We start from the raw sequence: 21291 nt of genomic DNA, 5'->3' as shown, positions 1-21291 counted from the left end.
GAATATCTTCGTTGATCAAAAAACACTCAATTCAACACATTCAGATCTATAGGAATGCCAAGGGTTAGAACACACTTTTTTGCAAGCAGTATGATCCTTTAGGGCAGGATTTCAAAAGGCGAACACAGGGGCGCCATCGCCGGCGAAAAACCGTACTAATGGCGTTCGGTTGGCATCTAAACAAAATAGCTATCTGAGAATAACATAGAGCCCCCGACGTCAAATTTGCCAAAAATAGTTGTTAAACAGCTTCGTAGTTTTTATTTAACATTTAAAAATTTGGTATTCAAATGTGGAATAAGAGAAAGCTAATTATTTCATGTGAAAATAGTTTCCCAGCTTCCGCTTCCCCCTAACGAACGTAAGCTTCTGTAATGCCGTGTGGTTCCACCAAAATTTTTTTCTTTGTTTATCTTTCATTTCGATTAATATATGACACTTTCGGAGAAAAAATTATATTGAACTATATGCGATTACACACGTATAATCGAATTTCCACGAAACATTCTGTACCAACTCGGTAGTTTTGCGAAAATTTCACGAAATCTTGGAAATTTCGCACTTCTTTCACTCGAGGGATTGCATGTAGAACTCAAGTAAGAGAGATATTTGATTTCGTTGCCATCTGAAAATCTGCTAAACACGTTTCAACGACAATGGTTTCCGTAAAAAAAACCACTTTTATTAAGTGCGTCGCACTGGCCACTTCACTTCTAGCCGTGGGATGTATAGTGGGCGTAATCATGATGGTGATTCCCAAAACAGAATATCCAACGAAGATGGATCTTCAGAGTTCCAAAATAAATGGATATTCTAATATCGACCAGTCACTTCCAGATGGTGTTACAGCTTACAACCCACCTTATCCCAGCAGTGGTTTCAATAGCTATGATTCAAGTGCTAAAAAACCAGAATTCAGCGCTCGGGAAATAGAAGGAAGAATGTTTCCTCTTAATGACTTCTTAAGAAATGACAGCGATGACGATTTTGAGCCCATCCTTTTTTCTGACGTGGCTTTACCCGGTTTAGATGAAGAAATGGTTATTCTGCTATCATCAATCGTTTTTCGCGATGGTAACCCTGAAATAAAAGTCAACGAGAAGACCAAAAAGAGCTTAGAATTGGAAGAAAAAATGATGAAACTCATGAAATCTATTATTGCCAGGGAGACTAATCCAACGGATAGATGGAGAATGGTAGGAACATTGTCATCAGTCGTTTTGAACCATGGAATAGACCCCGATATTAAAGAGAAAATGACCAACATCCTATTCCAGATTGTGACGAAACACGAAACAAACCCCGACCTTAAATTGGAAATGGCGAAATTAATGTCAGAAGTCATTGCTCAAGATGCTGACGAGGTACTGAAATGGAAGATATTAAACACTCTGTTGACGATTGCTTCTCAAGAAATAGAAACCGAAACCAAGTCACAGTTGGTAACCATCCTTTCAGCAATTGTAAAGGAGGAGAAAACCCTAGAAACACAGTTAAGAACAGCTACAGCACTGTCTAACATTGTTTATCAATATGGAAGCGATGAAACCAGAGCCAAAGTAGAGCGAATACTCTCACTAATAGTTTCTCCAATAGAAACACTTGAATCGACTACAGAGTATACCGAAGAGTCACAACTCCATGACAAATCGGAAATTGTAGACGTATTCTCGAATGTAATCCAGGTTGAAAAAACAACAGAGGTTGACTTTAACGAAAGAGCTGGAATTATAAACGTGCTGTTGAACATGATTCTAGAAGAAAAAGCAGAGAAGGTGGCATCAGAGCTGATCAAGTTAAACGCGTCCGTACCACCATCACAGTACTCACCCATGCGAGCGTCGATAATAAAAATTGCCTCTAAGTTGATTTCCGTAAAGAATCGTAGTGGAAAGATAGACCAAAGTACACCAAAGGCGGAGGTTGAAGAAAAATTGAAAACCACCAAAGTACTTTCGAATATAGTCCAGGAAAATAATGCAACAGCATGGGACTTAGACGAAAAATCAGAAATAATTTCTACCTTCTCAGATATTCTGGATGACTCAATGATGTAGTTGGCCACCAGAAGACGCCGGATGCCGATTTTGACGAGAAACCAGCAATGGTTCACACAATTTTGAATGTAACGAGAGATGAAAAGGCACCGGAAAAGAAATTCACCAGAAATCGAAACTACCCAACTTGCTTTCGAATACAGCCCAGGAAAATAATGCACCAGAAAGGGACTTAGACGACAAATCAGAAATGATTTCTAGATTCTCGGATGTTCAGGATGGAGAAAAGGACCCGGGGAGGAAATTTGAACAGAAACCTGAAATGGTTTAAGTACTGCCCGACGTAGATGACAGCGAAAAATCAGCGGATGTGGGTTTCGAAACTCGGTTACAAAAGGTTGACATATTTTCGAACGTTGCTGACAAAGTTACGACGAAAGAGCACCTGAGCCAGATATCCGAAATGGTTCGTCTACTTTCGGATCTAGGTGACAGAGAAAAAGCCGCGGACGTGAATTTTGATGCTCTACTGGAGAAGATTCCCATACCATCAGATATACTGGATGCAGTACAGACAACGAAAGAGGACTTGAACCAGAAATTTGAAATGGTACCTTCACTCAATGATGTAGTTGGCAACGAGAAGACGCCGGATGCCGATTTTGAGGAGAAACCAGAAATGGTTCGCAAACTCTAGAATATAACTTACAAAGAAAAGTCATCGGAAGCAGACAATCAGAAATGATTAAAATCATTCGGGAATTTACCGAGGACGAGGAAACATCGGAGAAGATTACAACTCTGAAAGAAATAGTGGCAGCAATGCCTTTATAAAAGCTTTCCAAAACAAACGTGCCGGCGTAAACCATTTCAGAAATATAATAACATTAAATGTACATAATTCATGTATGAATGATGCAACAAAATATACAAAAAATTACTACAAAAATAGCATTATTTTTGTCATATCATTTAGTTATAGCTAACAATGTAGAATAACGCACACCAGTTTCCGAAATAAATGGCACTAAAAACTTGCCATACAAATTCGCGTCTTAGTATTGCAAACCTCAACCGAAGGGGGAAAGGGTGGTAAGCGTAGGAAAGGAGAAACGAATGCAAGAGACACGACTATCCGACTATCCGTTTCTTACACGAATAAAAGATAATGTTGCATTATGGGTTTGCAGAGGGACCATCCGGACCGCCATAGGGGACCTTGTTGACAACGGCGAGTGCCGCGGGAAATGTTTTGTATTGCCCTTCTTTATTAATTTAGTTACAGGGAAATGTTAGTTCCATAGTTTTTCTTTTGAAATAGCTTGTTAAAAAAGAACAAAGGATACATATTATCTGTAAAACCAAATTTCATAAAAATTCTGTTTATTATAATACCTTTCCCAACCTATCAATTTTAAATTACATTTTTGGAATAGTAAATATAAGTGTTTTCCGAAAGAACTACACCTCAGACTGGATAGTTTGTGGGTTATCAAAACTCTGCTTGGTCATACATTCAGGAACTGCAACAGTTTGGGATCTGCGTTTTCGAAAATAAACACAAAGGATAGTACCAAGGACAATTAAGAGGATTACGAATATAACAACTAAAACTATATAAACAGTTTTGTTTGATCCATTGTCATCATTTCTAGGTTTAAAAATTTCATCTGTCACCGTTTCATCGACGGTAGTTGGTGGCGTCGATAAGCCCGGTAGGGCAGACGATGAAAAACTTTCCGTTTCTTGGCAATTGTTGAAATTCAAAAGAAGTATTGAATGCGTTGACATTTGTTGGCGACAGTTCGTGGTGTTTGGATTTTCAAGTATAAAATTTCGGTTTACAATCTTTGTTTCGGGATAACCATTCCTTTTAAGATTATCAAAGCGACAAAGCGCTTGTTTTACACTTTCGTCTTGGCAATCAAATCTGTTATTGCCAGAAATGTCTACATTTGAAAGTGATGGAAACGGCAAAGGACGATTAGCAGACGGCACGTCCGTTCTGTCAGGTATCCAGTTCAGGTCTAATAGGTCACAATCTTTTACCGTGAGTTTGTGCAGTTTTTGAAACTTAATCCTGATATCCAGATTTCCTAGGATCGCTTGAGCAAGTTTGGGACTGCCAGTCAAATCAAGTGTTTCCAAATACGAACAACCATTGAAAAAGGCAGGGGAGAGCTGTCCCTCGGTGTAAACTTCTTTTAATTCAAGCGTTTCCAGCCCGGCAAACTGCGTCAAAATATCTAAAGTAACAAGATCGCATCGTTCAATTTTTAGCTTCCGAAGTCCTTTACAGCCACCAATGCTTCCTATGTGGTCGATGCCTAATTTTTCATTTTTAGATTTTTGTCCTTTAACTGCAAATTCTTGAAGATCGTTCAGCTGACGAAGGTCTGAAAAATAGCGTAAAAGAAAACGATAGTAGAAAACCAATTTCGAAAGTAATTTTATCAACAATATAAGGATAAACATTTTGCTGTAATAAACTGTACTAATACTCTGGCGAAATTTTTTTTTTTTTTTTTTTTTAACACAGTAGAAATTTTAACTACAGTACGAGTTCCATAAAATAAATAGGCGCTGGTGGGCAAGTAAATACCCCTATCCTTATATCGTTTTTTGTACTTTTGTACTTTTTTTTTTTTTTTGTTGCAATGAAGTTCTATCATAGCGAAAATGATGATGGCGATAGTTACCCTTGTGTATTAGACGCACTACTCCGTCGTCCAAGCATAAACTATACAGTTTAGAACACTCCATGGCGAAGAAATTGAAACTGCTGATTCTGTTCTGGCACAGGTTCAGATGCTGTAAATTTGTCAGTTTTGTGTGGGTGTCAATTTGACTGATCATGTTGTTTTCCAAGTTAAGATAAGTAAGAACCCGCGGTAGGTTTTCTGGGAAGTATACCAGCCGATTTCCGCTTAGGTTTAGAACATTCAGATTTTGAAGTTCTTGGAATAAGCTGTTATCAAGAAGCTCAAGGTTGTTATTGCTGAAGTCTATTTTTGCGATCGCTCTGGTATTGGCAAAAAGTCTGGTGGGAATACGTGTTAGGCGATTCCCACTCATGTTGATCTCTTTTAGGCTCGTAAGCGTGTAAAAAGCATTAGATTCAATCTCCGAAATATTACATTTGGGCATTTGTAGCACAAATAAATTCAATCCAAGATTGGCTATCATCAATGCATCGACGCGCTGTATGCTTGTCATTGTGACAGTTAAAGAGATTACCTAATATTCGGGAAGAGAAATTAAGCTTATTTATTGCACATAAAATTATTTTTTTTTTAATACTAGGACGGATAATAAGCAATACATTACATCTTTGCGTAGCAATTGGCCATTTGGCCAATAGGGGCAGAGAGCTGTCGTAGGCGAGTTTTCCACACAGCTCATTTGGCGAAAACTTTTAGTGTTCGGGTTGTCACTTTTAACTTGCGACTGTCCTGAAGACGGATCTATTGGGAAAACGAAGAAAAAGAGGAACACACTGACGGCTTTCATTTTCCTCTTCAGCAGACAAATAACAATGTCCACATACAGTACAAACTGGGAATCTGGAAGAAAACTGGAATTTACAGCATTTATATCAGTGAATTTAGTGCGCATCAGCTACAGATGAGGTAGATATGGTATAGCTGCCTCCGGAAGATGCATGCCCACAATTTCCGTTTCTACTGAAATATTGTTTCATCACATTAGTGTGCAACCAATTATTTGTGCCATTCCAGTTTATGGGGTTACTGATGTCATACTCTCTTGAAGGTTCCGGTATGGTTGTCGCTACTTTTAAGGGTAGCTTATCCAGTTCTGGGAGGAAATTCACGATAAATGTAAAATATATCTAAATAGGGCTTGGCCCCGATTACCTGAGACCAGGCTTACTAACGGAAGATGCACGATAGCTGAAACAATAAAAATGAAGTTCCGACACACATTTTACGTGGGTCTCGTCACTGTCTTCTGATAATCAGAGATGAGTCCTATACCTAAAAATCAATGGATGGTATTCGCGTTATGTGTACAAAAATCGTACAATGCACGAATGATGCAACAAATTACCATGTAATGTCAATGCTGTTAGGAAAAAAAAAAAAAAAAAATATCTTAACACAAATGTAATTTCGAGTTGCTATGCTTGCATAAAGCAGATTTGGTCAAGGTAACAAGACAGTTTTGTTTTCGGTAAATTTTCGTTTAACAAACATCCAGACTTCCACTTTCACACAAGGCTACATAATCCTGAATACTACACTGAAAGCTTATCTAACTGAGTTAAGCACAAAGCCACTTGATACCGTAGACTATGAAATTGTGCTAAAGGAACATGAATTGTTTTTAGGCCTACTGAGCTTAAATTAAATTCCATCAAAATCCAAGGTTCCAGTATCCGGCACACATTGCTAATTGAAACAGTTCATTATGTTTAGTACACCAAATATATGGGCAATTTTGTACCTTGTTGATATGGTGACATCTATTCTCCACTTAACACCAAGAAGCTTCATAAAACATGATATACCAGGCTTCAAAGTAGTTTTTAGATTTGTGATGTGATGAGCTTGTTCCATTGTGAATCTGTAATTGGAAACATCAAATCAGTGCCATTAATCACTGTTGTTACTGGTTTTGTGAAGCTATTGGTTAACACTGTCTGTTATGCTTTACCCTAGCTGGATTAGTTCATCACAAACTAATTTTGAATTGAATAATTTTTCAGGGATTCGTAAAACTGCAAAAACTACATTCAGTACTCCAGAGAAGAGCTCCTCCAAAAGTGTTTGAGGAAAGTATGATTCTTTCACAACATTCTCCCATTCATTGTGGTGTATCTCTTCACCTCTCCAGTAACGAATAGAAACTATTACAAACATATATTTCATTAAATATTTCAGTTTAGCTCATTTCCTGTAAGTGCACTGAGGCTGAAATTACAATCAATCAGCGTCTTGAGGACTATAGGGTCGACCATTTTTGACTGTAGTTGTTTGGATAGTTGCTCAACAGGTTTGGGAACCAGCACAAACAATAAATTGGATGATGGGCTCATTATATAGCTTGCTTTTGTTAGCGTCAATTGAAATGAACGATAATTTACAAGTTGGTCCTCACGAATGGTAAGCACAAAGTATTAGCGATAAGCTCAAATATCCAATGTTTAGTTTATGGTTTAATTCAATAAAAACAAGCAGACAAATTTTGACACCTTCTTCGATGGGCGTTGTCAAATTTTACGCATTGGTTGAAGCCAAAGGGCATACTATTTCATCCTAATGATCTTTTAGCAGATGAAACAGGGCAGTTGAATTCAAGGATGCACAGAAGGTAGTCCGTCGATTTTACCTCTAAGAGTGATTTGAAACGCACCTGTCACAAAGATGGATCGAGTATTTGTGGGATTAAATGTTGATATAAAACGGACGGATCGTAAGTGAAGTTCTATTTCAATTTGAGTGATGGCGTCTATAAGAAACCCAAATACCTATTATTGATTTCTTGTCATACCAGGTCGAATTCATCCAGCCAAAATAAGTTGCTTGAATGCCTTAAATCGCACAGTAACAGTAGAATGGCTCGAAAACGGGGAAACTAAAGCTAAAGAGGTAAAATAAATTAAAACGTGTTGCAAAAGTTAAACAGTCATTGAAATCTTTTATTTTTCCTTGTTTGTTTATTCTGTTACGTCTAGATTGAAATAGAAATCATACTTGCGCTAAATCCACATCTAATCGTGGGATCGTTAGATGGCACGCCGGCCAACAAGTCCACACCGAAAAACGTGGTTCGTATCCGCAAAGAATATATCGCACTTTAATTTTTCTGGCAATGCTGATTTGTTTTGACACATCGCATTTTTAAACTGAAAAGTTTTCGAAATCTATGTTTTTACTATCCTTACTAACAAACTATCAAAACCTGTTACTGTGTTTCTGCGCCATGATATACAAAATCCTTCCATTTCATATTAAAGTCTCGAAGGACGACGACAGGCTCGAAAAATGGAACTTCTTCAAACGTACGAGATTCTCATACTCCTCAAAGTAACGACAATTATAAAATATGAAAATTATGTGAAATTTGATTGACCTCATCGGGGTCTTATGTAATAGATGCTATCAAATCAAGTAGTACTCCAAAATTATCAGTTATCCCATCACCTGGAGAACAGGGCACCCATTTGACTCCTGGATTACCAAATTTTCATACTAGAACCCAACCTTCTATGGCTAATGGTGACTTACTTTAAAAAGTGTGGCTTGCTGATTCCAATTTCACTCATCATTGATATACAATATGTTTGCCAACTTAGTTCGGCGGCGTACTAATCCAATCAAAGAAGTAGAGAGGATGGAGAAGAATAGAGAAGAACGTAAAATTCGAAATGCTGAATCAAGAGAAGAAAAGAAAACGTTAATGAAAAAAGATCCAGGGAATGTAAACTGGGAATTTTCAGCCATGATTAAGTAATGGTTTAACTTCTTAGTTTAATTTATTCAAAAATCACCTACTTTATCTATTTACTTATTTTACATTTCTTTCCTTTTTTATTTAAGCAGTTAATTATTTTGGTTTATTCTAGGGAATTCTGTGCATCGTTGGATTATCATCCTATCAGAGATACTGATTTTATTGATAAGGGAGGTTCTGATCCTCAGATTACTGTATGTGTACGTAAAAGGCCCATGAACAAAAAGGAGTTAGATGTAAAAGAGGTTGATATAGTATCAATTCCAGACAAACAGAGGATTATAGTTCATGAGCCAAAATTGAAGGTAAAAGGCAAACGTTAGCAAGTAATTTGGCGTGGTGCAAAAAATTTTATTTTAACTGAAACCGTTTTAGGTTGATTTGACTAAATATTTGGAAAACCAACAATTTCGCTTTGATTTTGCATTCGATGAAAATTGTAATAACGAAGTTGTCTATCGCTGCACTGCACGACCGTTGGTCAGGACACTTTTCGAAGGAGGCATGGCTACTTGTTTTGCCTATGGTCAAACTGGAAGTGGAAAGACGCATACTATGGGTGGAGAGTTCCTTGTAATCACAATTTAAAAATATTTTTGCTCCCTAATCTGAAGAACGCGATCTTATGTAATCGATTTCAGGGAAAAAGTCAAAATTGTGGTAACGGAATTTATGTTTTGACCGCAACCGATGTTTTTAAAAAAGTTCTACAGCCAAAATACCGTGATCTCCAACTTAAAGTGTCGGCGTCGTTTTTCGAAATCTATTCCGGGAAAGTAAGTTTTATTATTATGATTTTATTTCCCTTTGTTTATTTTATTTTTCAATAATATTTTGCGGGATTTGTTTTTCATGAATTCAGCTACTTATCTTTTTTTTCGCTTTTTGAATAATAGTTTACATACATATATATACACAATTGTACCTAATGTTTATTTTCTAGGTTTTTGATTTATTAAACGGAAAAGCTAAACTACGTGTATTGGAAGATGGAAAACAACAAGTTCAAGTTGTGGGCTTATGTGAAAGGCCCGTCGAATCTGTTGATCAAGTGTTGGACTTGATCCGTCATGGTAGTCGAATGCGGACTAGTGGCCAAACAGCAGCAAATGCTAATTCTGTAATCTGGATTTGAACACGAAACTGGCATTTTATAACTTTTTAATTTTTTTTTCATCCTAGTCCCGTTCACACGCCGTCTTTCAAATAATTCTGCGTGCTGGAACTGGTTCTCGCCTTCATGGAAAGTTTTCGCTCGTCGACCTTGCAGGAAACGAAAGAGGAGCAGATACGAATTCTTCGGATAGACAGACTAGTTCGTGTTTTTATTTTTACCAATAGTTTTTTTTTTCGAGTTACAATTTTATGAATTGTTTTTAATCTCATTCTAGGAATGGAGGGCTCCGAAATTAATAAATCTCTGTTGGCCTTGAAAGAATGTATCAGGGCCCTTGGTCGACGAGGAGCGCATCTTCCCTTCCGCGCTTCTAAGTTAACTCAAGTGTTAAAAGATTCTTTCGTAGGAGAGAAATCTAGAACTTGCATGGTACAGCGTAATTTACGTGTGTCTGTTGAAATTCTCTTTGACTACTTTACTTCTTAGATCGCAATGATAAGCCCAGGGATGTCCTCCTGCGAGCATTCCCTTAATACACTCAGGTACGCTGATCGCGTAAAAGAACTCGCTGTGGATTCCGGCGATCCTCGAGAAGATGAACCAAATCTGTTGAAGTCAAGTCCATCAGCCTCGGAACCTAACCTACAACTGATAACCGTTCGTACTAATTGTAGATTTCTATAGCTTACGAATAACAAGTTGTATTTTCAGGAAGAGGAAGAAGAACTTTCTGCCGAATTATATTCCTTCCACGAAGCGGCATTTAGGTTGCAGGAAATGGAAGAAGACGTAGTTGAAGGCCATCGTAATTTGCTTGAAAATTTTCCGAAATGGCATCAAACTGTTGCAAAATTAATTGAACTTCCTGATCAAATCGATTTTGACCTTGAAGGTTTGTCAAAGATTACCAAAAGGTTATGGTGGGTTGCTGTAATGTATATCGTTTTTACAGCGTACGTTTTGAGGATGTCTACTGTTTTGGCCGAATTTGAGGACGACATTTCGTCTGTAAAAACGAAATTTATACAAGCTCGTAAAGAGTTAGGAATAGACGATGTAGACAATCATCGATCAAAGATGCTTCACCACCCTAGGTCGCTGGCATACAATGGAAATCAGTTACGAGAAGCGGAACGTTGCGAATGATAGTCCATCCTTGTGCTCCTAAAATCAATCTGTCTCTCACTACATGTCCAGTTCTTTTGTTAAATCATTTTATTATAATTTTTTTTCAACCCACACCAGTACCGCACCTCTTCATTGCCATTATATTTACCATGCTTTGTTAAAGGCGTTTAACGTAGCAGAACAGAGCATTTACCAGTTAGATTCTAGCATCTCTGTATATATTTAATGGGGCGATTTTAGTGCTAATAAAATTCCGGTCTTCATGTTAAAGTAAAATAGAAGTTTGTTTGTAAAGTTTCTTTTCAAAAATATAGAACAAAATTTTACATCAACTAAAATTCATCAATTTCATTCGCCTAATGAATGAAACATTATGTTGTGGAATTCTTATAGAAAACAGAACAAGCTGAATCTTCATGTTCGAATGTAACGAGGATTGTCCGAAACTTGTCAATAAGATGTAGAAGGTTCGACCTACGAACATTTTCCAAGTACATGATTTCTTCTAGATGATGTTTACCGCGAAAATACTTACACAATCTATATTTTTAAATAGCCTTAGTTAGTTTGAAAAATAGAATTGTTTTATTTCTTTTGCGTTTAAAACTACCTGGCAAAAAGTTCCATATCATCGGAATTTGCAGCTGCGTCAACTTGAAGGACAGCCTCCCTCTCCGCATTACTCAGCGACGCCAAATGGATATTTGACCACGTCGCTTTGCTGCTAATGCTTTTGTGCGACGGTGGGCTGGATAATGCTTCGTCACTGATCACAGAAGCCATATCGCTATCGCTGGGCATTCGTGTAAGACTGGACCCTGCAATCAGTTCATCTGGAGTTGACTGGCGACTAGCAAATGTCACTCGTGTCTAAGATTGGGAACAATGGTTAAAGTCCCATTAACAATTGAAACAAACAAACTTATGCGACTTCAAGACTACCGTTTTTGCACTACGAAACGAGCCTCTGTTAAATAATCTCGGATGCATATCGTCGACAACTATTTGCACGTAGGTGTGCAGTTGTATAAGCAAGTGGTGCTGTAGCATCCATATGATAATTTGTATCTCTTCAGATTCTTGTTCTGGAGTGGCGAGTGGGTTCCTTCTCTGACTCAAGGACACCGGAACGGAGAATTCAGACATGATTTGAATTAAACACGCACTGTTAAACGTTTCAGAAAAGACATCAGCCAGTTTTGACTGAGGAGATGTGTTAGCGCTGCCTGCAAGGACGTAAACATTGCTGTCGCAAAGAGGATATATTACGGTTGCGTGTCCGAAATATAGCATGTGGCCCACTAGCTGGAAGACGTGCGACAGCGTCAAATCGGCATCGGCTGCCAGAGTTTGTAAACTTTTTAACGGATTCGCAAGGCTTATAAGTCGCTTTAAAGCAGGCGAAGAATCCAGGGGTAGATTGTTAATGATTTTTTCTTTGTCGCCAAGCAACAAAATTGCGTGGTAAGGTCTCAATGCCTCCATGCAGGAATGGATGTCTGCTGGTTCAATAACAAGTCCAGGATCCAGCAGATGGTAGATTTTTTGCGGTAGGCAGCAGCTGATCAGAATCCAGCGATTGATTCGTAAATGTATCTTCCCCGAGATTTGTAAGTCTTCGTACACGCGACGCAAATCACGAGCGAGTTGACTTCTCTGCAAGATCAAATGATAGGGGACATCTAAAGGATCATCAGGTAGTCCAGAAGAAACATCATCCTGAGTTGAAGTCATAACTTTGGCTTCTTCACTTAAGTATGCCATTCTACGTTCTTCATGCCACAGAGCAGCTGCTATCCTTTTGCTAACTTCATGATAGCAGTCAACAACTGCATGACTTGCAGATGCCTATATTTCAAAGAGCTTCTGTATAGTAATCCATATTACATCAGCTAAATTTTCAATGGATTCCTATACCTTTAGAGCAAAAACTACATTGAAAGATAAAACAGATTCTTGGCTAGAACCAGCAGATTTTCCTTCACCTTGTTGGTAAACAAGAAGAGGGTGTCCAACAAAACGGATGTCATTGATTTTTATTTCAAATTTTTTCCCACAAAGCTCAGATTTCACTGCAAATAAATTGGATAACACCTGAGATATACCTATATGGTTAAAAAATTCTTCATACAGGAGAAAGTTTATAGTAAAAGTGCTTACTTTGCTGGGGAAGCTGTGAACACTCCCACTGATTGTACTAGAATATGCTATATGTGTTTTAGGCATATCTTCGGCACTACCCTGACTGTATGGAATTTGTAGCTGCTCTGCATGATGCAAAAGATTTTTTAAAAATGTAGAAAAAAAACACATTTTTAGCTACGACTCGAATCAAGGTAACCCACTTGTGCGTGTTCGCTTTGAGTAGCTAGGTGCAACTTGCGTGTCATACGGAAAGCGAAATAGTAGACGATCTCCTTTGCTACCATTTTCAACTACATTCATGGGACAAAGGATTCATTATTGCGATGTTATACCTTTCTTAACTTAAACTTGAAGAGTTACCCAATATAACCGCTAAAGGGTTAATATCCATTGCTTACGATGACTGTTGATCAAAAGTCGCCGTAACAGTGAACAAATATCGCACAAAACTGCTGACTAACAAAACTGAAACCATACAATTCATTTGATGTCGTCTGCCAATTTGACAACAAAACAACTCCATCTAGGTGCAAAATGAAGTGTTTTAAACATAAATCTAATCGTGGTAAAACCGAATAAAAATTGTTACGAGCATTGGTACAGATTTGGCCAATTATTTTTTACCGCCCTTTATGGTTCAATGTGGCATACCCATTTCCGTTGAGTAAAGGATTTGCGATTTCCTACAAGCATAATTCAAGCCTCCGTCGACAAAGGTAGTTCCAACATTAAACATTATTACCTATACTACGGTTTATAAAGAAAAACCAACAGTATAATTGTTTATTTTTGACATGAGTGATTTCAATGGTTTTCTAAAAGATACCCACAGTTACGTAATAGGTAAATTTGGGCTTTTAATTTTTTATCTTAATGTATTCAAATTTCACTAGTTATATCGACTGTACAAAATCAACCATTGGAATCCAACTCATCAAGTCTTTTCCTGATTGCTATTGTGTCCACTGCTGGACCACTGTGCTTCAACGCCAGTTCCAGTTGTTTTCTTTCCATGCCATCAACTCTTTCATACAAAGTTTTACCCAGTTCTTTATCAATATCATTTTCTTCTCGGAAGACACAAAACCACAGCAATATGGCTGCAACACTAGCTGAAATGGCAAAGGGCTGATACCACGGTGAATCGTCTGAAATATTTCGCCCACTAAATGAATTCTTGGCAGACCACTTAGCAGCCTTGGACTTTGAAAAGCTCAGTGGTGCATTGGGATCTTCAGGCGTTTTATTGGTTTTGTCAGAAACAGATTGCATAACAGTCCTGGGGTAAATTTAAGCAATTGTCAAATGTGGTTAAAAGAAAAATTAATTAATTCAAAGTTTGATCACCTCTTTTTCAGAATTCTGATATCGACTTCTGTCGTTCTTAAACAAATGAATCTCTTAATGTTTCTTATGGCCAACATATTGACGCGAAACTAACCGAGTTTAGCAACTGAAACTACCTACAACTGAACCTCATCCAGCAGAAAGTCTAAAGCTTACTTCTGCTTCTGACGCTAGATGGCGAATAATGGGCTTCTGAGGCTGAAGAACACTTTACTAATGCTTTAATCATATATGTTTAGTATCACGATACCTTTGTAAAAACACAACTTTGTTCAATTATCTTTTATTAACAATCTACAATAACCATTCATACAGCTGAAACTGCCAAAATCACTTTTCTTCGAATTTGCCATTGTAGAAAGGCATATATTGTAACACAAGCTTCCAGTCGGTGAAGTACAAGCCAAGAGCTGCAGCAGTTGCTCCATAGCCAGCGGCCGATGGAATCCTGTTTTCCAAAAATACAAACTTTGTACAAACTTTACCTTAAAATAGTATTATGTTAAAGAGTCCTACATGGCTTTAAGAGTATGAACAGTAAGTTGGGGTCCACTAGGCCCATGACCTCCTGATGCTAGACGGCGGCTTTGAATGATTGCACTTCTGATGGAAAGCATGTCTATAGAAATATAATTACACAAAACTTTTAAAATTAGTTTGTTAAGGATGGGATTGTAACTCTGTGAACGTTACATTACCGCTTGTTGATGAGAGACTGTTACAAGATATCCCTTTCGTCTGTTCGGTCCAGAGAAAAGCAAAATGGCGGCTACGCTACAGCAATACAAAATTTAAGAAAAGGAAATTTTCACACAAGCGTAAAACGTCATAAAAACGTTGTCAATATCAGAGCAAAAGTGAATGCAAAATCTTACACTGTTATGAAGATTATTTAGTTTTCTGGACTGTTGTATCGAGCTCTCTTTCTAACTTGGCTTTTTTTCTGTATGCTAAAATTTCTGGATCTGTGTTCATGTAATTCTGTATGGTTGGTCCCCAAATATACGTTCCAGAGGCTGCACCAAGCAGAAGTACTAGTCCAAGACCAATTGGACCAAATGAACCTCTAGGTCTGCGAATCAACATATTACCTTGTACGAAGAAACTGTCGGAAATGTTTCGTTAAGGTTGCACTTGTTATTCGACTCTTTGCTTTTGGATGTTGTTGGCAGATTTATGTTATCAAGCAAAGCTACATTATTTTGACACTAGATGGCATCCTACTGTAGGAACCTTCAAACTCAATCGCACTTAGTACAGGTCGTACTAAATTAAATCGGGTCACTCCACACAACGTCTATTTTTAATTTAAAGAAAAGTTTATTCAGAATTCGCCTAAATACGAACACACCATTTTTGTAAACTAAGATCATAGATCATATCATTCTCATGTTATTTTTTTTGGATAAAAGGTATAGAAGATACGTAAGTATTCGCCCAGTCCCAGTCCTTCCATTTGATATTTGAATTCGTTGCCAGATGAATTCTTATGCTAGTGCAAAGCAACTTGAGGAAAACTTTGGGGTACAATTATATAGTTTTCCTTCTTGTATAGTAGGCCAATCGTCGTAAAAACGCAATTGTATCAAAATCAGTAGTAAAATTTAGTCATTGAAACAAATACCAAACCCCGATCGTACTATAAAACGTTAAGGATGCATTAGTTATCTTAGGTCAAACAGCCACTAACGTTCTATCTTACAGTATTTTAATGACGCATCTCCAACGTGCGTTTTCATATGTGTGATAAAAACAAATCAATTTGACATCCTGCAGCAATTGTAAACTTTCTATCAATCGTCTCATTTTAAAATTAAACATTTTGAAACATAAATTTGAGCTAACTTCAACTAGTAAGTTAACATACGCGTCTCGTTGTTTAACTGTGCGAGAAAAGGAGAAACACTGTGCAATCGCTTAAAAAACTGTTTTCCACGCGCCAGTAACCATAGAATAGAAAAGATTTGTCTGCATATCATCAAGTCTATATAACGTTGCACGACAATGTCTTGAAACAATTGTTAAATAAAGAAAAACAGTCCTTTTAACCAGGGGAAGTCAAAAGGAGGGGAGCAAATTAGTCGTACCGAAATTCTAAACGTACTACGTGGCCTTACCATTACTGCCCTTTGTTTGGGTGGAAGATGTGATGCCAACCTGCACATCTTATTTAAATAACGGCTTTTGGCTGGTTAGCAACGACTGGTCGGTGGACATTTGCGCTCTATGTTGGCAAACACAAACTGCAGTAGATAAACATAAAATTCTAATGATACTTGTGCAAATTCAATCAGTTACACCAGAGGTTGTTATTTGTCCAGACTACGACGTCAAGGCCATAGTCAACCACGATCAGGGGAACGTAGAATAGTGTTCATTATAATTCAAAGGAAGAAGAACTCGGCGATGTGCAGCCTGCGTTCACTAAGAAACAGGACAAAATTTCGTAACATATTGCAGTATGAATGATGGGGAAAGCTTACTTTCTTGTCACCAAATCGTCGTAAAAAAAGTTAAGCCGCGTTGTGTGAATGTTTGAGCAATTTCCACGTTGGGTTTAGGAGAAACGATGGTTACAATACATTTGTTTTCATTGCCTGTAGCCTGTCCATTTGTTATGCTTGCATTATCGGTTGACAAATTTACCCGGTATTTGTTTTACAGCGCGAGACGCACGAGTTTCTTTATCTGTAAAAAACGGAAAATCCTCGATGTCTATTGACTCTTGATGTCGCTCGAGTTCCTGCCGAATGGTCAAACTTACCGCATCGAACAAACTCAAGAGAGGGAAAACAACAGCGAATACATACAGTATGACCAAACAAAATGTACAAAAACTAGCTAAATTAAAAGATAAGAGGTTTTTTTGTTAAGGCTTTAATATTAGCCAAGAAGGGTCGTGAACAATCAAGTTCATGACTTTTCGTCTTTTCCCTGAACGGTTCTCTTTTCCGATTCACTGCAAGAAGAGTAAAAATGGTGATGGAGAGAAATGCAGTGAATCGCCGCCTTGACAAACATTCGACTACGTCCTCGGCATGTCTTAGATCTGAGTGTGAAGTTACTTATCTAATCTTTCGGAACTGTTTTTCAAGATTTGTTGGTACCCCTCGCTTCGGTTTTTACTCGTCGAAAACTCAGAAAGGCCGATGCGTTATTGCCGCTTTTCGTTTTTTACTATCCTTTAGTCTGGTAGGCTTTCATTGGAAATCAACCTCGAATGCAAACTGTCGAACTCGGTTATGAGTTTGGGCAAACACAAACCTTATCGACTTACCTCATGAACCTTATCGTGCCGTGGCCAAATTTTGACCAATCCAAAGAGGAGGTTGTTGTCGGTTCTGGTTTGGTTTTGTGGTTCTTTTGTTTACTCTGCAAACTGGACGTTTTGGAATTAGAGCTTACGTCACCTGTCCCTAACACACGTACGTTGGTCATGACATATTCATTGGATGCGATAGAATGACAGCCTTTTATAAAAGAACGTGAGAGGATAATTTCGTGTATTAAATACCTGCGTGCTGTACCACCAATGCCGGTCGTATTGCGGGACTCGATGTCGTGTTACAACAGTTTTAAAAAATCGTCCGTGAAAACGTCCGGCTGTTAAAAGTGTTTTGATATTAACGTAGATAATCTCCTGGTGTAGGTATAATTGCTTTATAAAGATGGCCGTGTTGTGCGTGTCCGTAACTGATGGAAATGACTGTCTCGTGATTCTTAGCCAAATGGTGTCAAGTGACAGATGAACATCGAAAAGGACGAGCCGACAGCGGAGCCTCTAGGCGAAACCTCGACAATGACTCATTCTGATTGCTAATAAGTTGCGTCGGGATGGCTCCAAGTTATAATCAAAGCTAAAAACATCAACAACTGCTTGTTCTCTTTTTTTTCCCATCAAGAGAAAGAGTAGTTAATCAAATAGCGGTTAACGAAATCATTAGAGTACCAGCAGACAAAAAAAAAAATAAATCCTTCGAGATGTTGAAAATGCGTGGGAGACGCGTCGCTTTTTAAAAATCAAACAAAAATAAAAAGACAATGTAAAACAAAAATCTTCATTTTTAAAACGTTTTTTCTGTTGTATTATTATACACACTTGGAGAGTAGAAATAACCTATAAGATACGTGATTGACGGTGGGGAAAAAAAAAGGGAAAACTGAACAAACAGTAGAAGCCAGAATTCAGATACGCTTTAACATTTTCGCCATACACACATTCATACACAAACGGACACACGCACATACGCACTGGAACAGATGTTGTAGAGACAGAGAGAGAACATAATCATCGAAAACTAATTAAAAATATAGTAAAACTAAAGGGGGAAAGATGGGAAGTAGGGGGAGAGGTCGATTAGAATTCACACACAAGAAACTGGCAAAGACTGTTGTGAATTGGATCCTGAACATAAACAAAGACAAAAAAAAGGCACTTGGAGATTTTCGTTTGATCGTGGCCAGCCAAAACAGCCCTTGTGTGTGATACTATTCAGTCGTTGTTGATTAGTAATCGAAAATGTAGAACTCGAAGACGTGATTTTCAAAACAAATGGCGCCTCATTCGGGTATGAATAATTAATTATAATAATACTAATCAATTGAAGAGGAAGGAAGATATAGGCATACAACTTCGGCTGTCACTGAAAATACCAGCCAGATTCATTCAACAAAAATGAAATAAAGGTCATGGGGGGGGGGTGGAAAATGTAAATAAAACGGACAAGTACGTCGTTTCCCGAAAGAAAAAATAATAATAAACCGCAGCACACAGTTAAGAAAAAAAAAAAAAAAAAAAAAAGGAAAAGATCATGACAAATAATTGACGAATGAGCTACTTCGCTCTAAATGGGAACACTGTGAAGACAGCAAAACATAAACAGAAAGAGACACTATAGATAACGAATCCAGCAACAACAAAAGGAAAAAAAAATAAAAAAAAATATACTAATATGCTTTAAGAAGTTGCTATACTCGATCGACGAAGGGAAAACATTAGAGAAAATGGAGAGCTTTGGGTAGTGAGGGATATGCTTCCGGCCGCAATAGAGAGAGAACAAGGAGAAAAAGAGTTTTTGTGGTGAGGGAGGCGGAGTTTTGTTTACAAATACGCGCTCTCCTTCCGCGGGAAATCCGGATTCCGCAAAAAAAAAAAAAAAATATATAAACGTTGAGGGTAACGCACAATCGTAGATTCGCCCTCTTCACACACTATCATTTATTCATAGATAGTCTGTTTTTAGTTGATTTCTGATTGTTTTTTTTTTATTACTCACATAATTTTTTTTTAACCCAAAGGTTTGTAATGAAAAAAAAAAAAATGAAAAAAAAGTCAGTCCCTGAGATCTACGACCTTAATAGAAATATCGATTCCATTCATATTTTCATTCTTGTATACTTTTGTCTTTTGAATCAACCGTTCCACTCGTCATTTTCAACGAAGAATAAGGTGGTGGCAGAAGAGATAGAGAAAGTGATGCGGATTCAAGGAAACACTAAAACTAAGAAAAAAAAAAGGGGGGGGGGCGGCTGGAACAATCTCCATACACACTCAATCTATTTTGATTTTTTTCTTCTTCTTAAAACATTGCACTTTAGAGCCCTTAGCTACGGCCCTCTTTGTTCGATCTGCTCTGATGCTACATAAACGGTGAAAACGAATAATAAACGAACACGCTAAAGACAATGGGCGATTCCATTCGACAGTGATGATGCGCAACTTGTGATATTTGTCGCCATGTACGGGTTTTTATAAATTGACATTCTACATACGAGACACGAAGAGAAATAAGAAAAGAATACCCAAAACAAAAATAGAAATTCATGATTTTTTTTTTCATCCTCCCTTTGTTTCATTTTTTTTTTTTTTTTTCATTTTTTGTTTTGTTTTTGGAGACAAGGGCAAATAATGATGATGAGACATCATTATCATCATCATCATCATCGCGGTCGTCATCTGCAACTAGTATGAATCGTGTCGGAGGAGGGAGGTGGGTAACGTTTTTCCGTCTTGTTCGAAACGATGAATGCCATTTCGTCATTCGACTTGATTATCATACCCAACTTGTATGGCGACGAAAGAAACGAAAAGAAAAAGAAAAATTGAATACCCAACAGATCTACTACACTCGTCTTGTGAAATAACTGACTCTTTGCTCCAGTTTTGAAATTAAAAAAAAAAAAAAAAAAAATGAAATCGCTGAACGACAAACCAAAATGTGACGCAACTGAGGTGGGAGGAGGGGTAGGCAAATGGCTGGGCGAAAGAGAGAAAAAACAAAAACAAAAGAAAAACGTTACCAGAGGTTCCTGGCAAATAAATGTTGATCATTCGTCTTGGGCAATGGATTCCGGTCAAAATCTGGGATTTATGTGAATTGAGACAGACGCGATTTTGAGACAGACTGTTGAAAAAAGAAAAAAAAACGACACGGAAGAAGAAGAAAAAGAAGGCAAAAAAATATGTGTCGATATGAAAGAGAGAAAAAGAGCGAGAGATAAACGCTTGGTGAAGGCTGAAGATGGATGCGTGTGATGGAAGGCCATCTAGGCTAATCGACCTCGCGCAGGTGTCAAGGCAGCAGTGGCGGCAGCAGCGGCAGCGGCCGCTTGGGCGAACAGAACACCTTGGTAAACGATGCCGTTGATCTCCATACTGACCACTAGAGAATTGTCATTTGTGCGCGTGTCGCCTAAGAAAAACAAAAACAGAAATGGAAAAAAAAAAATGTAAATGATAATCACGAACAATAGACCACGAATGTTGAAGAGAGAAAATTGCTCGTGAGAATGTCAACAAGTCCTTGAGTTATTATGCAGCAAGTTTCTTAAAGTAAAAAAAATAAATAAATAAATAATAATAAAAAATTTCAACTACCAAATGGCAACATTAGCTAATGATTACTCCCGTTATCCTAGCCGCTCATAGAAACGACTTTGACTTTGTCAAAGTAAAAATAAAATGAGAAAAACTCATTTTTTTTTTTTCGTTTCTACCACTGCTCAATTTATTTTTCTTTTTCTTTTTTTAAATACCCAATTTCCCACCATTTTTTTTTTTGTTTTTTGTTTCTAAGCCACAAT

The 21291-nt window shown here is 37.7% G+C and overlaps 6 protein-coding genes across 6 annotated transcripts in view; 1 reads left to right on the top strand and 5 right to left on the bottom strand.

Moving 5' to 3' along the window:
- Nucleotides 1–3415: 3415 nt before the first annotated feature.
- Nucleotides 3416–5810, bottom strand: LOC130691371 (leucine-rich repeats and immunoglobulin-like domains protein 1). Its single transcript, XM_057514314.2, has 3 exons — nt 5325–5810; nt 4697–5234; nt 3416–4393 (listed from the first exon to the last, which is right to left on the bottom strand). Exons 1-3 carry the CDS (start codon nt 5610–5612, stop codon nt 3459–3461), a joined length of 1761 nt encoding a protein of 586 aa, XP_057370297.2. The 5' UTR covers nt 5613–5810; the 3' UTR covers nt 3416–3458.
- Nucleotides 5811–6104: 294 nt separating this feature from the next.
- Nucleotides 6105–7281, bottom strand: LOC130691396 (COMM domain-containing protein 5-like). The gene is made up of 4 exons (XM_057514344.2): nt 6939–7281; nt 6672–6864; nt 6462–6581; nt 6105–6406 (listed from the first exon to the last, which is right to left on the bottom strand). The coding sequence occupies exons 1-4, from the start codon at nt 7051–7053 to the stop codon at nt 6253–6255; spliced, it is 582 nt and encodes a 193-aa protein (XP_057370327.1). The 5' UTR covers nt 7054–7281; the 3' UTR covers nt 6105–6252.
- A 9-nt stretch (nt 7282–7290) lies between these two features.
- Nucleotides 7291–10952, top strand: LOC130691365 (kinesin-like protein KIF2A). Its single transcript, XM_057514305.2, has 15 exons — nt 7291–7430; nt 7512–7606; nt 7693–7785; nt 7975–8044; nt 8114–8236; nt 8314–8467; nt 8584–8776; nt 8847–9044; nt 9113–9247; nt 9415–9591; nt 9654–9786; nt 9863–10017; nt 10075–10245; nt 10300–10480; nt 10541–10952. Exons 1-15 carry the CDS (start codon nt 7382–7384, stop codon nt 10732–10734), a joined length of 2121 nt encoding a protein of 706 aa, XP_057370288.1. The 5' UTR covers nt 7291–7381; the 3' UTR covers nt 10735–10952.
- Nucleotides 10953–11051: 99 nt separating this feature from the next.
- LOC130691372 (GATOR complex protein NPRL3-like) lies at nt 11052–13344 on the bottom strand. Its single transcript, XM_057514315.2, has 7 exons — nt 13222–13344; nt 13062–13151; nt 12877–12983; nt 12634–12810; nt 11659–12564; nt 11327–11586; nt 11052–11256 (listed from the first exon to the last, which is right to left on the bottom strand). Exons 1-7 carry the CDS (start codon nt 13250–13252, stop codon nt 11088–11090), a joined length of 1740 nt encoding a protein of 579 aa, XP_057370298.1. The 5' UTR covers nt 13253–13344; the 3' UTR covers nt 11052–11087.
- Nucleotides 13345–13716: 372 nt separating this feature from the next.
- LOC130691398 (uncharacterized) lies at nt 13717–14362 on the bottom strand. The gene is made up of 2 exons (XM_057514348.2): nt 14209–14362; nt 13717–14140 (listed from the first exon to the last, which is right to left on the bottom strand). Exons 1-2 carry the CDS (start codon nt 14283–14285, stop codon nt 13774–13776), a joined length of 444 nt encoding a protein of 147 aa, XP_057370331.1. The 5' UTR covers nt 14286–14362; the 3' UTR covers nt 13717–13773.
- A 3903-nt stretch (nt 14363–18265) lies between these two features.
- LOC130691364 (trithorax group protein osa-like) overlaps nt 18266–21291 on the bottom strand; it is a 44346-nt gene continuing 41320 nt past the window's right edge. Inside the window, exon 10 of the mRNA XM_057514304.2 lies at nt 18266–20900. Coding sequence (XP_057370287.1) covers nt 20755–20900 — 146 coding nt within the window. The 3' untranslated portion in view covers nt 18266–20754. The remainder of the gene's footprint in view (nt 20901–21291) is intronic.

Source organism: Daphnia carinata, chromosome 1 (genome assembly GCF_022539665.2).
Source record: "Daphnia carinata strain CSIRO-1 chromosome 1, CSIRO_AGI_Dcar_HiC_V3, whole genome shotgun sequence".
Classification (NCBI taxonomy): Eukaryota; Metazoa; Arthropoda; class Branchiopoda; order Diplostraca; family Daphniidae; genus Daphnia; species Daphnia carinata.
This window is presented reverse-complemented; position numbering and strand designations above follow the sequence as displayed.

Excerpts from the sequence above, each read along its gene's own strand:
- LOC130691371 (XM_057514314.2), bottom strand. The coding sequence starts at position 5,612 with ATGCGCACTAAATTCACTGATATAAATGCTGTAAATTCCAGTTTTCTT. Across the intron at positions 5,235-5,324 it reads GCCAATTGCTACGCAAAGAT|GTAATCTCTTTAACTGTCAC; the intron begins GTAATGTATTGC and ends CCCGAATATTAG. Across the intron at positions 4,394-4,696 it reads AGTGCGTCTAATACACAAGG|ACCTTCGTCAGCTGAACGAT; the intron begins GTAACTATCGCC and ends GCTATTTTTCAG.
- LOC130691396 (XM_057514344.2), bottom strand. The coding sequence starts at position 7,053 with ATGAGCCCATCATCCAATTTATTGTTTGTGCTGGTTCCCAAACCTGTT. Across the intron at positions 6,865-6,938 it reads CCTCAAGACGCTGATTGATT|TTTCTATTCGTTACTGGAGA; the intron begins GTAATTTCAGCC and ends TGTTTGTAATAG. Across the intron at positions 6,582-6,671 it reads GATGAACTAATCCAGCTAGG|ATTCACAATGGAACAAGCTC; the intron begins GTAAAGCATAAC and ends TTCCAATTACAG.
- LOC130691365 (XM_057514305.2), top strand. The coding sequence starts at position 7,382 with ATGGATCGAGTATTTGTGGGATTAAATGTTGATATAAAACGGACGGAT. Across the intron at positions 8,045-8,113 it reads AGATTCTCATACTCCTCAAA|ATGCTATCAAATCAAGTAGT; the intron begins GTAACGACAATT and ends CTTATGTAATAG. Across the intron at positions 8,777-8,846 it reads TTCATGAGCCAAAATTGAAG|GTTGATTTGACTAAATATTT; the intron begins GTAAAAGGCAAA and ends AAACCGTTTTAG.
- LOC130691372 (XM_057514315.2), bottom strand. The coding sequence starts at position 13,252 with ATGGATATTAACCCTTTAGCGGTTATATTGG. Across the intron at positions 11,587-11,658 it reads CGTTTCGTAGTGCAAAAACG|ACACGAGTGACATTTGCTAG; the intron begins GTAGTCTTGAAG and ends TCCCAATCTTAG. Across the intron at positions 11,257-11,326 it reads GATATGGAACTTTTTGCCAG|ATTGTGTAAGTATTTTCGCG; the intron begins GTAGTTTTAAAC and ends TTAAAAATATAG.
- LOC130691398 (XM_057514348.2), bottom strand. The coding sequence starts at position 14,285 with ATGTTGGCCATAAGAAACATTAAGAGATTCATTTGTTTAAGAACGACA. Across the intron at positions 14,141-14,208 it reads ATCAGAATTCTGAAAAAGAG|GACTGTTATGCAATCTGTTT; the intron begins GTGATCAAACTT and ends AATTTACCCCAG.